General features: G+C 50.9%; 1 protein-coding gene across 1 annotated transcript; it reads right to left on the reverse strand.

The window, feature by feature from the left end:
* Nucleotides 1–2,102: 2,102 nt before the first annotated feature.
* Nucleotides 2,103–12,192, reverse strand: LOC123057157 (F-box protein At5g07610-like). The gene is made up of 2 exons (XM_044480270.1): nucleotides 12,150–12,192; nucleotides 2,103–2,614 (listed from the first exon to the last, which is right to left on the reverse strand). Exons 1-2 carry the CDS (start codon nucleotides 12,190–12,192, stop codon nucleotides 2,103–2,105), a joined length of 555 nt encoding a protein of 184 aa, XP_044336205.1.
* Between the last annotated feature and the right edge of the window lie 1,126 nt (nucleotides 12,193–13,318).

The following is a 13,318-nucleotide window of genomic DNA, read 5'->3' on the forward strand; positions in this document are numbered from 1 at the left end:
AGAGCTTACCCATCTCACCGGTGAGGTGGTTGGTAGCTCCAGTGTCCATGTACCATGTGGGATCAACAGAGTAAGACGGAGTACGGCCATGATCATGACTCGTCACGGCAGCGGCGGCTTGCTTGTCGTTCCCTTTGCCGTTGTTGCCGAGGTCCAGAAAATCTTGTTTGTAGCGACGATGGCAGCGAGAGGCAGTGTGGCGCTCAAGACCACATAACTGGCAGGCCTGTTGGGCACCACAAGAAGAACAACACACCACCGGTCGGTTACCACATGTGATGGTCGGAGCACTGCCCCTCGAGGCCGGTTGTGAGGCCAGCGCCGGTCTGCCTCCTGAAGATGATGACCGTTGGGGCTTGCCACGAGTTGCGGCATTGGCGGAGGCGAAACTAGGGGAGGCTCGGCGCGCCTTAATGCGCTGCTCACGGCCAAGCAGACATGCATAGAGCTCACGAGGTGGAAGCGGGTCATCACGGCCATGAACATTCTCGATGAGATTGTCATAATCATCATCAAGCCCATTAAGCACGAAGGTGTTGAACTCCTCATCCTGCAACGACTGGCCAACCAAGGCCAACGTGTCGGCGAGACCCCACATCTTGTTGAAGTAGTCGGTGATGCTGAGGTCACCAAGCTTCGTCTCACCCAGCTCGGTGCGTATAGAGTGAGCACGCGCCTGAGACTGAGAGGCAAAACTGGTGTGAAGCGCCGCCCACGCCTCCCGGAACGTAGCGGCGAAGATGACCAGCGACGAGATGCTCGGGGTGAGCGAGGACTGGATGGCGGAGAGGATGGCCTGATCCTGAGCCACCCAAGTGTGGTACGCCGGGTGATGAGGGGGCGGACACGGGGTGGATCCGTCAACGTAGCCCTCCAGATAGCGACTCCGCAGAAGAGGGAGCACCTGGGCACGCCAGGACAGGTAGTTGTCCGGCACGAGCTTCACTGGCAGCAGATGCGAGAAGTAGAACAGCGCAGGCACCGTGGCCGAATCAACATGGGCATGCGGCGATGCATACAGGCCCATCGACGAGGCCGCCCCAGGATGCACGGGATACACCGGGTAGGGCGGGTAGGAGCCGGGGGACGCCGCCCTGGGAGCACCATAGTGTGTCGCGGGGGCGTCGTAGGGTGCCGCAGGGGCACCGTGGTAGGGTGCCGCGAAGGCACCGTGGTCGGCCGCGACCGAAGACGCGGGCGGCGATGCAGCCGCAGGTCTGTGCGGGTGCGGGGAAGACGCCAGGTAGGGTTGCGGCGGCGCGGGCGCCGAGTAGGGTTGCGGCGGCGGCGCGCCGTAGTAGGAGTGAGGTGGCGGGGCGCCGTAGGGCTGCTGCAGGGGCGGCGCGCCATAGGGTTGGGGCAGCGCCGGCCGAGACGACGGCGGCGGTGGCCCACCATGGGTCGCGGGAAGGCCGCCCGCAGGAGGAGCAGCACCAGAGGGAGCACCGATCGGGGTGGCGCCGCGGTCTCCCGATCCGATCGGGGAGCAAGGCGACGACGAGGCACCATGGGCCATCGCGAGAGGCTGCGAGGCAAGAAACGGCGAGGCAGTAGCGAGAGCCGGCACCGCGGCGGCGGCGGCGGGAGGAACCAAGATTGGTGCGACGGCGGCGGTGACGGCGGCAGCGGAAGACATCGTAACCTAATCTGATACCATGTTAAACATATGATTTGGGAACTGCTCAACACCCCTAACCTGGGGTGTGGCTATCTCATTATGTAGAGGTACCCAAGGGGTACAATACAATGTTACAATACAGATATACAGAGGCTACGTATATACAGTCTAACACCGAGACATCAAGTTCAGTATCATCGGAATCAGTAGTACTATTTGCGAAGTACTCCTACAACTGTCCCTGTGATGGAAATACATCACCGGTACGAACATCAGGTGTTGTCATAGGAATGGGAATACGCCACCAATTATCTCCTTCCACATCAAAGGCTACTACTGAATTATCAAAGTCAACCAAATGCAGAATCCCATTTAAAAATGCGCTTGTTTGCATTCTGGGGCATCTCAAATAAACCGAACTCAGCTATTTCATAGTTCCTCCAAGCTCCAGCCTTGGACGAATAAATCGCCAGTGCAGGACCAATCAGTGGTTATTTAGCTTGCCGTCATCTATACCCCAGGTCTTCTGATCTATAAACTCGAATACATGGAAGTGCGAGGAGACGGCCGGCTCGAATCCCAGGCGAGCAACACTCACCTTACAGGACCAGTCAGTGGCGGGCACAACCACCCATTTCTCAGTGGCGGGATTGCACACCACATAATCCATTGTATTGGGATCAGTCGCCTTCCCGCAGCGGCAGAGGAGGAGGCCATTGCAGCAATCCAGAATGGCAAGGCTCTCGCATTTGGCCAGGAAGGAGAGTGACGGGTCGATGAGAGGGTCACCTTCCCCTGACACGTTGGTGAAATAGCGAGCCTCCTTGGGAAAGCGATTTCTGTTATAACCTTCATAAAAGAAGCCGGCGAGGGACTGCGGCATCTTCTTGCGGTGGTCCGGGTGGGAGAAGAGGTCGCGCCAGCGCGTGGAGACGCACTTGCAGCAGCAGGTGGACTTGTATGGCACGCGCGAGATGATCTTCACGAGGAGGCCGTAGGATCGCTCACCTCCACAGCCTTCTCCTTCTTGTAGTACCCCGCATGCAGATTGCAATAGCCATGGAAATCATTCTTAGGTTGGATATGGCGTCCGACTCGAGGAATCTGTTGGGGACTGAGATGAATCTCCGACGACTGCTTAAAAGGAAACTGTTGGGGCTATGCTCGCTGGAACGAACTATCGCTAGACAAAAATCGAGGCTGCTACACCTCAAAGAGGGGGACCCCAACACACGTTTCTTTCACCAACATGCTCGTTATCGGCAACGACGGAACGCGATTATGATTTTGCGCCACCAAGGGTCGGTGGCATCGGGTCAGGAGAGGATTACGGAGATTGTGGACGCCTACTACCAGAACCTGTTCGGGACCGCTGTCCCAAGAGAGCATGCTCTGCACTTGGAGATCCTAGGCCTACCGCAACAAGACTTGAGCCACCTGGAGGCTCCCTTCACCGAGGATGAGGTCCTAAACGTTATCAAGTCTATGCCCCTTGATAAAGCACCGGGCCCGACGGCTTCACCGGACGCTTTTACGTGCTATGTTGGCAGATCATTAAGCATGACTTCATGAGGGCACTCGAGCAGTTCTACAGCGGGGATATGCGAGGATTGGCCTCCATAAACAAGGCCCTAGTTACGCTTTTGCTCAAGAAAGATGGGGCGGAGGAGCTCAAAGACTTCAGACCGGTCAGCCTAGTTCAAGGAGCAATCAAGATCTTCGATAAAATCCTAGCATGCAGACTAGTGATGGAACTCCCGTCCTTGGTTGGGGCTCATCAGAGCGCCTTCGTGCGTGGCCGGACACTACATGATAATTTCATGTTGGTGCAGTGCACGGCCAGGAGGCTGCATGCCCTCAAGGAACCGGTGGTGATTCTAAAACTTGACATCTCGCAGGCGTTCGACACAGTACAATGGCATTTCCTCATCGAGGTTAAGCACGCTATGGGATTTGGAGCAAGGCTAGGTGGATTGACTGGATATGTGGGTTATTGGCCACCTCGTCTACTAGAGTCATGGTAAACGGCACCCTGGGGCACCAATCCTTAGCTGTCAGGGGCTACGACAAGGAGGGCCGCTATCGCCAATGCTTATCATCCTCACCATGGAACCCTTGCAACGCTTGTTTTCGGTGGCATCGGACCTTGGGCTGTTGTCTCCTCTGGGCCGCACGGGCATGAAGCACCGGCTATGAATATTCGCGGATGATGTTATGGTCTTTTTGAAGCCAGCACCGGCAGAGCTTGCAGCTTGCTCTGAGATCCTTCGGATGTTTGGTACAGCCTCTGGCCTTCGGGTCAATCTTCAGAAAACAACCGCTCTACCCATCACATGCTCGGAAGAAGACACTTTGAGGATCCAGGGCATGCTGGGATGCCCTCTGGGAGCCTTCCCTTGCCGGTACCTTGGGTTGCCACTCTGCCTGCGAAAGCCATCTGCTTCCCAGCTGCAGGGCATTGTGGAGCAGCTGGCGAGCTACCTCCCCACTTGGAAAGCGGCTATGCTACCGAAGAGTGGTCGCTTAATTCTTGTCCTCTCAGTGTTGTGCTCTGTGCCTATCCATAGCATGCTCGCATTGGATCTTCCGCTCAAGACTATTGCAGCCATGAACAAAATCATCAGAGGATTCTTGTGGTGTGGTAAGGCCGAAGCAAGAGGTGGCACTATGCAGTGGCTTGGGAGAACGTGTGCACCCCCAAATGGACGGGCGGGCTCGGGATCCCAAACCTTCGATGGCTTAACATTGCCATGCAGGCGCGCTGGCCATGGCTCCAAAGAACAGATGCCACAAGGCCGTGGTCAGAGTTCACTATTGACGTCCCAAAGGAACCGAGGGCCTTCTTCGCAGCGGCAACTAGGGCCTAAGTCGGGCACGGACAAAACACTCTGTTTTGGGAGCACCGCTGGTTGTCAGGCATGAGAATACAAGAGCTGGCCCCATCATTATTTGCAGCAGTTCCACGACGCATCAGAGCCTTGCAGACGGTGCAACAGGCCTTGGAGGATAACCTCAGGGCGCGTGAGGCTGGGCCGAACTTGGATGCGCACTCACTAGGCGAATACTTGCAACTCTGGGAAAGGCTTCAGCAAGTCGTTTTATTGGATGAGGTTGATGATTCTATGGCTTGGTCCTGGGAAAAGGATGGCCAATTCTCCGTTAGATCGGCGTATGCGGCTAAATTTGTAGACCGAGAAGTCAACCCAACGGCCGCCTTCACTTGGAAGTCCGGCGCGCCGCTGCAATGCCGATTCTTCCTTTGGCTCATCTTCAAGAATAGATGTTGGACGTCCGACCGACTAGCGCGCAGAGGATTGCCTCACCAGCCAGCATGCCCTTTCTGCGCACAAGCGGACGAGACCATTGAGCACCTGCTGCTGAGCTGCGTGTTTGCGTGAACACTGTGGACGGCGATTTGCACAGCTGTCAGAAGGCCGAAGTGGATGCCAACGCCGGAGGACACATTAAAGGATTGGTGCATCACCCGGATCAGCGCGGAGCAACGACCCACGGGCATACGAACCCTTTTCACGCTGGTAATGTGGGAACTTTGGAAGCATAGAAATGCCATCGTCTTTGATGGAGCCTCGCCTTCGGTTGCAGCACTCGCGGCACGCATAGTGGAAGAAGCCCAACGATTGCTACAAGCCGGGAAGCTGAAAGGAGCATGGGAGGTGTGCCTCTCGGACGTAGAAAGGTGGATCATGAGTGAGTAGTAGGCTAGATTGATGTGGCGGCTGTGGCCGTGTACAAGCAGTTTGTAATCTGTAACACCTCCGTGTGGACCGGGGCCTTTATCCTCTTTCTCCTTTAATATATGATACGCACACTCGTGCGTATTCGAGAAAAAAATCCCGGCCGTGAGTGGAGGCTGGGAGAACTGTGAATCGAAGAGCGGCGAGAGCATCAGCTGCCATATGTGCCGGTGTGCGCAGCTGCGAGATGCGGGGGAGCTCGGTAGCGAAGACGATGGGGGAGTGGAGGTTGGGCCGCTATGACTTTTTTCTTTTATTGCTGGAATGGGCCGTGTGAGTCGAAATGCACCACAAACTATGAGTAGCACAACATTTGTTATCTCAAACAAATAGGACTCAAAAAAATCTAAAAAAATGAGTACATCTATGGTGAAAAAACAATGTACATTTCTAAGAAAGCAAATTACAGAAAATATGCACTAACCTGGGCACCTAGCTCACCTTTGATCAGACAACCACAGTCACAAGTCTTCTATACAGCCATCCTCCATAACACCCCCACCCTTTCCTCTCCCTTCATCCACCATTGCTCTGTTTGCATGCCCACCATGCCAAATCGGCAAATCTGCGACACCCCTTGCATGCAGTCGGTGTCCCCTCGGTCCACCGGGACAGACTGGGGGCGCAGGTGTGGGGGCATCGACCTAGACTCTGTGACTGATGCCAGGCTAGGAATCAAAGGAGACTCCTTTATTTCCTCCTTCCGAGGTTGGTGCTCCATGATGCGGATGGACAGTGGATGCCGGAGCGGCGGCTTCGGAAGGCGGTCCATATGGTTGGCTCTCCGGCGGGCGCCATCTTTGTGGTGGTGGCTGTCCCTCTTGGTCGTGTGGGTGACAGGAGAGTAGCCGTGGGTGGCTTGGTGCTCCCCCGCCTTTGGCGGTGCCGTCGCCTCGGTCCGGACCTTGGGAACTAAACTCGTTCCGCTTGTCCTGAAGACCTCATGGTGGCATGAGGGAGCTGCCGAGCGAAAGCTCTGCGCTTTGTTGCCAACGATGACGATGCTTGCGGGCGCCATTATCTTCCTGAAGACGTTCTTGTGGTACTCCTCTGCGTGTCAGAGCTGCAGATCAATACCCTTGTCCCTTCTAGACATGGCGACGGCGATGCTTTGCGCCGTTTTTCCTCCCGGGGGGGGGGGGGGGGGCGTTGTTGTGGAGCTTAGGTGTTTAGGGCACTGTGTAGTGTTGTACTCAGTTTTCCCAATGCTTTCTTTCGGTAGTGTAGTCGTAGTTCTACGTGATCCAGCTATCTTGGGATCGACATTGTTTGAGGGCTACCTCACCATCTTTGTATCGTTCGCCCGTGTACTTGGTTCGATGATTGCTTTGTATATAAAGTGGGGCGAAAGCCTGTTTCAAGAGACAGTCGGTACTATGGTCTCGCTCGACCCAATCAATAGATGGCGACATCAACACATGCTCACCCATCAATCAAAAGCTCTATCATTGCACATGTTTAACAAGGTGGACATCGTGGTGTTATGTGCCCGAGCTGCAAGCATGTCGATCATGATAGCTGATAGCGAGTGCAGTCTGACTATGGCATTGTTTTGTGTTCAAGTACAAATGGATCAACAGGGGTTCAAAATTTCAAAAAAAAAGAGATTTTTTTAAATATTTTGTTTGGTATCAAAACATTTTTTACCTTCAAATGTTCGCCAAGATTTGAGTGATCAAATACAATTTTGAATTTGATCAAAATTCATTCAAAATCAATGGGATTTACATGGAGTAAACTTTATTTTTTTAATTTCGTGGATATTTGTTGTGGTCCAAAATAATGGTCTTACCAAAAATTTAAACCCTAGGGTCCACTCCATCGGGCGCTCCATTGTCCAACAGTCCTGCTACAGCTACTACACACAAATAAGAAATATCATGAGGCATTCTGTTTTTACGAAACAAATTCAAATATATTGGCTTCTACTGCATCCTCCTAATCCCCTCCCCAGAACCACAAACCTCTGTGTGGGAGTAAGCTTCCTCCTCCAACTCTTCACCTCAAAAAATTTAATAACATTTACAGTTCTTTTCACTAAAGGATTGGGCGATAATGGAACTAAGCATGAATTTCCATTGTAGTAAAAGGAAGTATGGTCTTCATATGGGCTTTGTAAATATTCAATGTGCACCCAACCATACCAACTCCATTCTTGTACTTTAAATATTAAGGACGCATGCCCTCAATCTTAGCTCAATATATACCAATCTAGTTGTATAGTCCCATTCCTATTGCATATCGCCTACACCATCTATACTTAAGGGGAAGAGTAATAAGTGGCACTTAGGATCTAGGAGTTGACACATATGCAACATGTTAGGAATAGTAGGCATCCAGAAATAGTAGACACCTTATTCTCCCATGGTTTCGGTTTCTGCACCAGCGGCTCCCACGCCTTGGTTTCTAGTAACACCAACTCCTGCGTATGATTTTGGGAGCAACGGGTCATTCAGGAGAGAGCTAGGGTTGGGTACCCGGTGTTTCCATGGAGGAGGAGGTGACAAAGTTCGTGAGAGAGTTGGGTCTACACAATAACTCGCTTGGTTGAACGAGTTTGCAGGTGCGACGCATGGAGGTAGATGGTTAGGAATAACTACTGGCAATAGCACGAGCAACTAGGTCACTGGTAGGCAGGCTCGACGCAGTATTTGTAGGTCATTACCGAAAAAGGGTTGCCCCCCGCTTTAGATTATAAAGCAACGACCACACCATACAAATGCTTGGGCCTCAGCACAAGCAAGCCCAAAAGAAACAGAAAAATAAATTGAAGAGAAAAGAATGCCAACAACGACGGATCAACGAAAACGATGAGGACCCGCAACCGCCGCACCCACCGGATAACCACCACGCTCCTAGCACTCCGGACCGCCGCATACCAAACAACACCCTCAAGAAGGATCGTGACGATGACGACGCTGTTGCCCGGACATGTCCTAGGGTTTCCCCCGGTACGCGAGGGGTGAGGTGGAAGGGGTAAGCCCGACGCCCTTCAGGAAGGCACGGCGGCGCCCATGAGCGTCACCGCGTCGGTGCCGGCCCTGCCGACAAGGATTTCTCCCGACCCCCAACCAACCACGACCCCAGACGATCCATCGCGCGCCACCAAACACACCGCCCACCAACTTGCGCCACCACGGTCGAGCAGTCTCCATCGCCGTCTCACCATGGCAAACGAAACGGGACCGACGGAAACAAGACGACGCAACCGGGAACCAGGAGCGGCAACATCAGCAGCCTCGCGGGAGGGGACATCCTCCACCGCCCCCGGCGGGATCCGGCCGGACGCAGCACGGGGGCAAACCGGGCCACCCCCGGCCCAGCCGAGCCCGAAACAGGCTCGCGGAGCCCCCGTCGCCGCGCTGCAGAACGCGAGCCACCGTCGCTACCACCCCCCGCACGAGTCACGCCCCCGACCCACCGGAGACGCCGCAAGCAGACCAGGCCAGGCCTGCCCAGACCCAGATCGAGCCCAAAAGGGCCCAGATCTGGGCCGGGAAGGCCCGCCGCTAGCCACCGCGTCGCCCCGCCGCCAAGCGGCCGCGCCACCGCCCACACGCCACCCACCACGACGCCGCCCAGGGAGCCGCGCCGCCACCGGATCCATTGTCGCCGAGGAGCACCCCCGTCGGCCGCCGTCCGCCCGAGCCGAGGCGCCATGCGAGGGGGAAAGGCCGGGGCCGCCGCCGCCGGCACCACGCGGGTAAGGCCCGGTGGCCCAGGCCGACGGCGGCGGAAGGGGAGGAGGGGAGGGGGGGCTGGGAGGGGCGACGAGAGCCCCCGGTCGCCGCGCTCGGGGAGGCGACGCGGGGGGAGGAGAAGGGGGAAAGTTTCAGATCGAAGGGAGCTCTTTGTAGGTCATTTATTAACTGATGTGCCATTTCAGCTGGGACTGAGTGAGCGTGGTACCTAAGGACCGTTACAATTTGGATTGGCTAGTGTTAACGCGGAGCAAGGGAGGACATACCATTTGTTGCGTCCGTGCTATAGGCCCTGTTTGGTTAAAAAGTCACAGGACTTTTTTTAGTCCCAACTAAAAAGTCTCTAGTCTCTACCTATTTGATTTTAGAGACTAAACATGGTGTAAGGGTTATTAAATGACATGCTAAAAGACCATGTTACCCTAGTAATGAACTAATAGAGATAAGGTGCGATGCGGGGCAGGGACAACTGTTGGAAAAAGTCTCAAAATACTCTCACTCATGGTCTTCTTTCTTTAGTCCCAAATGCCCACTTTTAGTCGTAAAAGTCCTTCCTGTTTGGTTTAGATGGGACTAAACAAACACCCTCATGGTGTCTAGCTTCTTGTGTCATGTGTATGAACCATCATATGTAGTCCCTTCGAATCCCAAAAGAATGTGTACTTTGACTGCCCAAATTCTTGCTTTAGCCGTAATTCTTTCGTACAATGGTCATAACATCCTAATCAAGCGAACGTGCTTTTGAGTACGAATTTAATGATGTCTATTTTGTGCAATATAAGCAACATATTATTTGACTAGTTGATGGTCAAAGCACGAACTTAACAAGTCAAACTACATCATTTTTTTAGCGGGCGGAAGTATTTGATATTATTTGCGACACATAGCCACACACAAAAATAAACATGAAAATCAACGGGCGTACACCAGCATCTTGTTGCAATACAACATGTGTGAAAGTAAGGATGAACCAACAAGTGTGAAAACAAAATGAGAAATTTGTTTCTAGACACTATCCCAGTCGGAGAAAACATAATGCACAATGTGCTCCATGTCGGTTTTCTTTTATGGAGTAAGAATCCCACCGCCACCGGTTGCTCCCCCTTTGCTACACTATGATCCTCTTGTTGTCGATCTTTTCTCCCAAGAAAAAGGAGGTGGCTGGAGTATGGCCGGACCTGCACCAGAACATGACACCTCCCATGTCCATGTTGTTGTGTTTATTGTTTCTGGACAATGCATTACCGGGCACCCCAAACAACTTTGCATGTTATTTTGTTTATTAGCATAGAACATACAGTGCGCTATTCTACATTTGTTTAGGATTAGTACATGCACACTTCACTCTTTTCCTTCGTTTCATCCATGCATGTGATTCTCCTCATACCTGATTGGATGTAACGGCTGTCAAATTGAATCGCGTTTGCACTTTAAACTTTTTTCTTAATAAGAGATGTCCATGGCCCACCCCATCGCACCTGGACGTCATCATGGGTCCCGGGATAGGATCCGCTCGGGCCATTGAGGTCACCGTCGACATCATCACCACGAGCTCTGCGACTACGGTGGTGTTTGGTTCTCTAGTTCTAAGACTTTTTCTAGTCCCTAGGACTTTTTGAAAAATACTCTCAAGGAGATGCTTCTAAGGACTTTTAGTAAAAAGTCCCAAAAAAGTTCCACCCTGTTTGGCTTGATAGGGACTTTTTCTAGTCCCAACACAAAAAAGTTCCAGAACCAAACACCCCCTACACTGCCAACTTCCACAACGACACCTTCACTTGGGAGGTCTGAGAGACTTCTCTGTTTCCCCTCTGCGGAGATGCTGCAATTGTGCACTAATTCTTTCGGCTGCACAAGTACTTGCTCAATATGAGGGAGGGTTCTGTGGAGCCAGAGGGGACTTTCGCTTTGTCTCATGTCTGGATCTCCATCTCTGGCTGCCTAAGGAGGCCAAGCAGGATCACATCATCAAGGCAGTCTCGGAGCCAGTGGGCAAGATAGTAGTGGCCATTTATGTGGAGTCGCTTGAGGGGGAGAGACTCGCCTGCATCCAGGTTCAACACCCGGACCCGGCGCGGTAAACATAGAGCATCACCCACTTAACATCCCAGTTTTTCTCAAAAAAATTCAAAACTTTGAAACACAATTTTAATGAAGTTTTCTTGGAAGCATGGTTTTCATGCAATATTCTCTCATAGTTGGCACTCTCCAAGCTAATTACTCGTTACCAGCATAGGACATACTACATGTGCCAGTCATTTCCGACAGTTCAAACATGTAATATTTTTATTGGACCTGATACAATGACCACTGCACCCCGAAGCGTGAATATATATGAATATTTTTTTGTACCATAAGATAGTACCATCTTCATTTGGTCTCTAAAAGTATTTAATATGCACCCATCACACTAATTTGCAATCTCGTTTCGCAAAACATAGGGATGCACTTCCTACCATATCAACTCGGCATATTACCGATTGACTTATCGGGTGGTCTTTTCATATGGCCTTCCTCCTACACCATCTCTCAGATGTCAAGACTTAAGAGGAAGAAGGGGTGGCACTTGGAATGTAGGAGTTAGACACATGTACCGTGTTCAGAATAGTAGGTATCCGGGAATTTGTTTGTGTGATTGACCTAATTATGACCATCGTTGCTTATGGAGACGGCAAACCTTTTTAAATACAATGAGAGTTGCATATCGAGAAGACTAGAAGACAAATCAAAACCTGTACTATAGTGTTGATTATTTCTCTAGTGGTTATTTATTATCTGGAGGGTTATGTATTTTTCCTGATTTTTTATCAGACGATTGACGTTGTCTGTTATGTTGTGAGCTTTATCTTTCACGCTAGCACCGACAAAGTTAGAAGCCAACTTGGAAACAGAACAAAGCCCATGTGAATTTCGCCAACAAAAATTGAATACAAAATTATGACATAACATACTCCCTCAATTACTATGAACGATGATGTTTTTCTAAGAACAGGTAGACTGATTTATCCCTAATTAAAAACCTTGCTAGCCAGCACGCATGCAGCAGGCATGGCTAATGAATTGTGTTGCACGAGGCTGGCTCTTTTACGGTACCCTCAAGTAAATATGAGCCATCCATTTACTATGGGTAGAATTGTTTGGTAATCCAATATAAATATCTGGGAGTACCGCAACCAATAGTTCGGGAGTACCTTCATTGTAAGGGTAAATTGGTAATCCAGGCCAGCTGTTAATTTGGTATTATGTGAGGGTGTCATTTCATTCCCCACTAGTTACGGGATGTGATTAATGAACCAGCCGGATATCTTGGCCAGGATTTGCACGTACAATGCGCCAATGCATCGGGAGGATTTGTTAGCATCTTCGAACTAAGAACCAGAGATGCGCAATAATTAATAATTAAATCGCAAGATCAGAACTCCGGAGATGCAGCTACCGACGGTTTAGCCAAATACTCAGATAAGGCGCACGTCCGGGAGGCCTCGCCGCCGATCCTGGTTGTAATTAAGTTTCCATGAAGCGCAGCCGGCGAGAGATGCATACAAGACTCTGTGGGGATGATGTAGCCATGGCCGTGCATGGTCACTCGATCAAGAGCGGCAGCGAGTGATTGTGAAGACACGGGAGGGAATTAGATCTCGGAAAATAATATAAGGGCGTGATTAGGGCGCATCTAGATGTGACATAACTATGTCACATCTAAGATGACATCATCAACTCTTTTTTTAATCTATCAGCAACTATTTGTTTGTTTGCGTCCGATCGCTAAGTCGCTCACGTAGACGTAGCCAACGTCCAGCCCAACTATTTATTTCTCACGATCATTAGTCCAGCCCAACTGTTTGTTTCTGTCTGCTCAAAGGAAAACAATGATTGTGAAAAGCAACGATCGGTTGTATCACACAAGAAAAAGCACAGAAGTGTGTACGTCCCAAAAAAGCATCTACACGGGCACTAAATATATATATTTTTTATTTCAAAACGTGAAACTGCATCTGGGGTAAAAAGCTTATATTTTCAAGTAGATATTTAATAAAAGTAAATGCATTTATGCAGTATTATGTACTAATTTGAAAAATGTTCACAAAACTTTGCAAGTAAAAAAATTGTTCACGAGCTGAAAAATGTTCGTGATTTAAAAAAATCAAGAATTTGAGAAAATGTTCACGGAATAAAAAATATTTCTGATTCTAGAAAATTTCATGAGTTCAATGTTTTTGTGGATTCAAAACATGGTCGTGAAT

This window comes from Triticum aestivum, chromosome 3A (genome assembly GCF_018294505.1).
Source record: "Triticum aestivum cultivar Chinese Spring chromosome 3A, IWGSC CS RefSeq v2.1, whole genome shotgun sequence".
NCBI lineage: Eukaryota > Viridiplantae > Streptophyta > Magnoliopsida > Poales > Poaceae > Triticum > Triticum aestivum.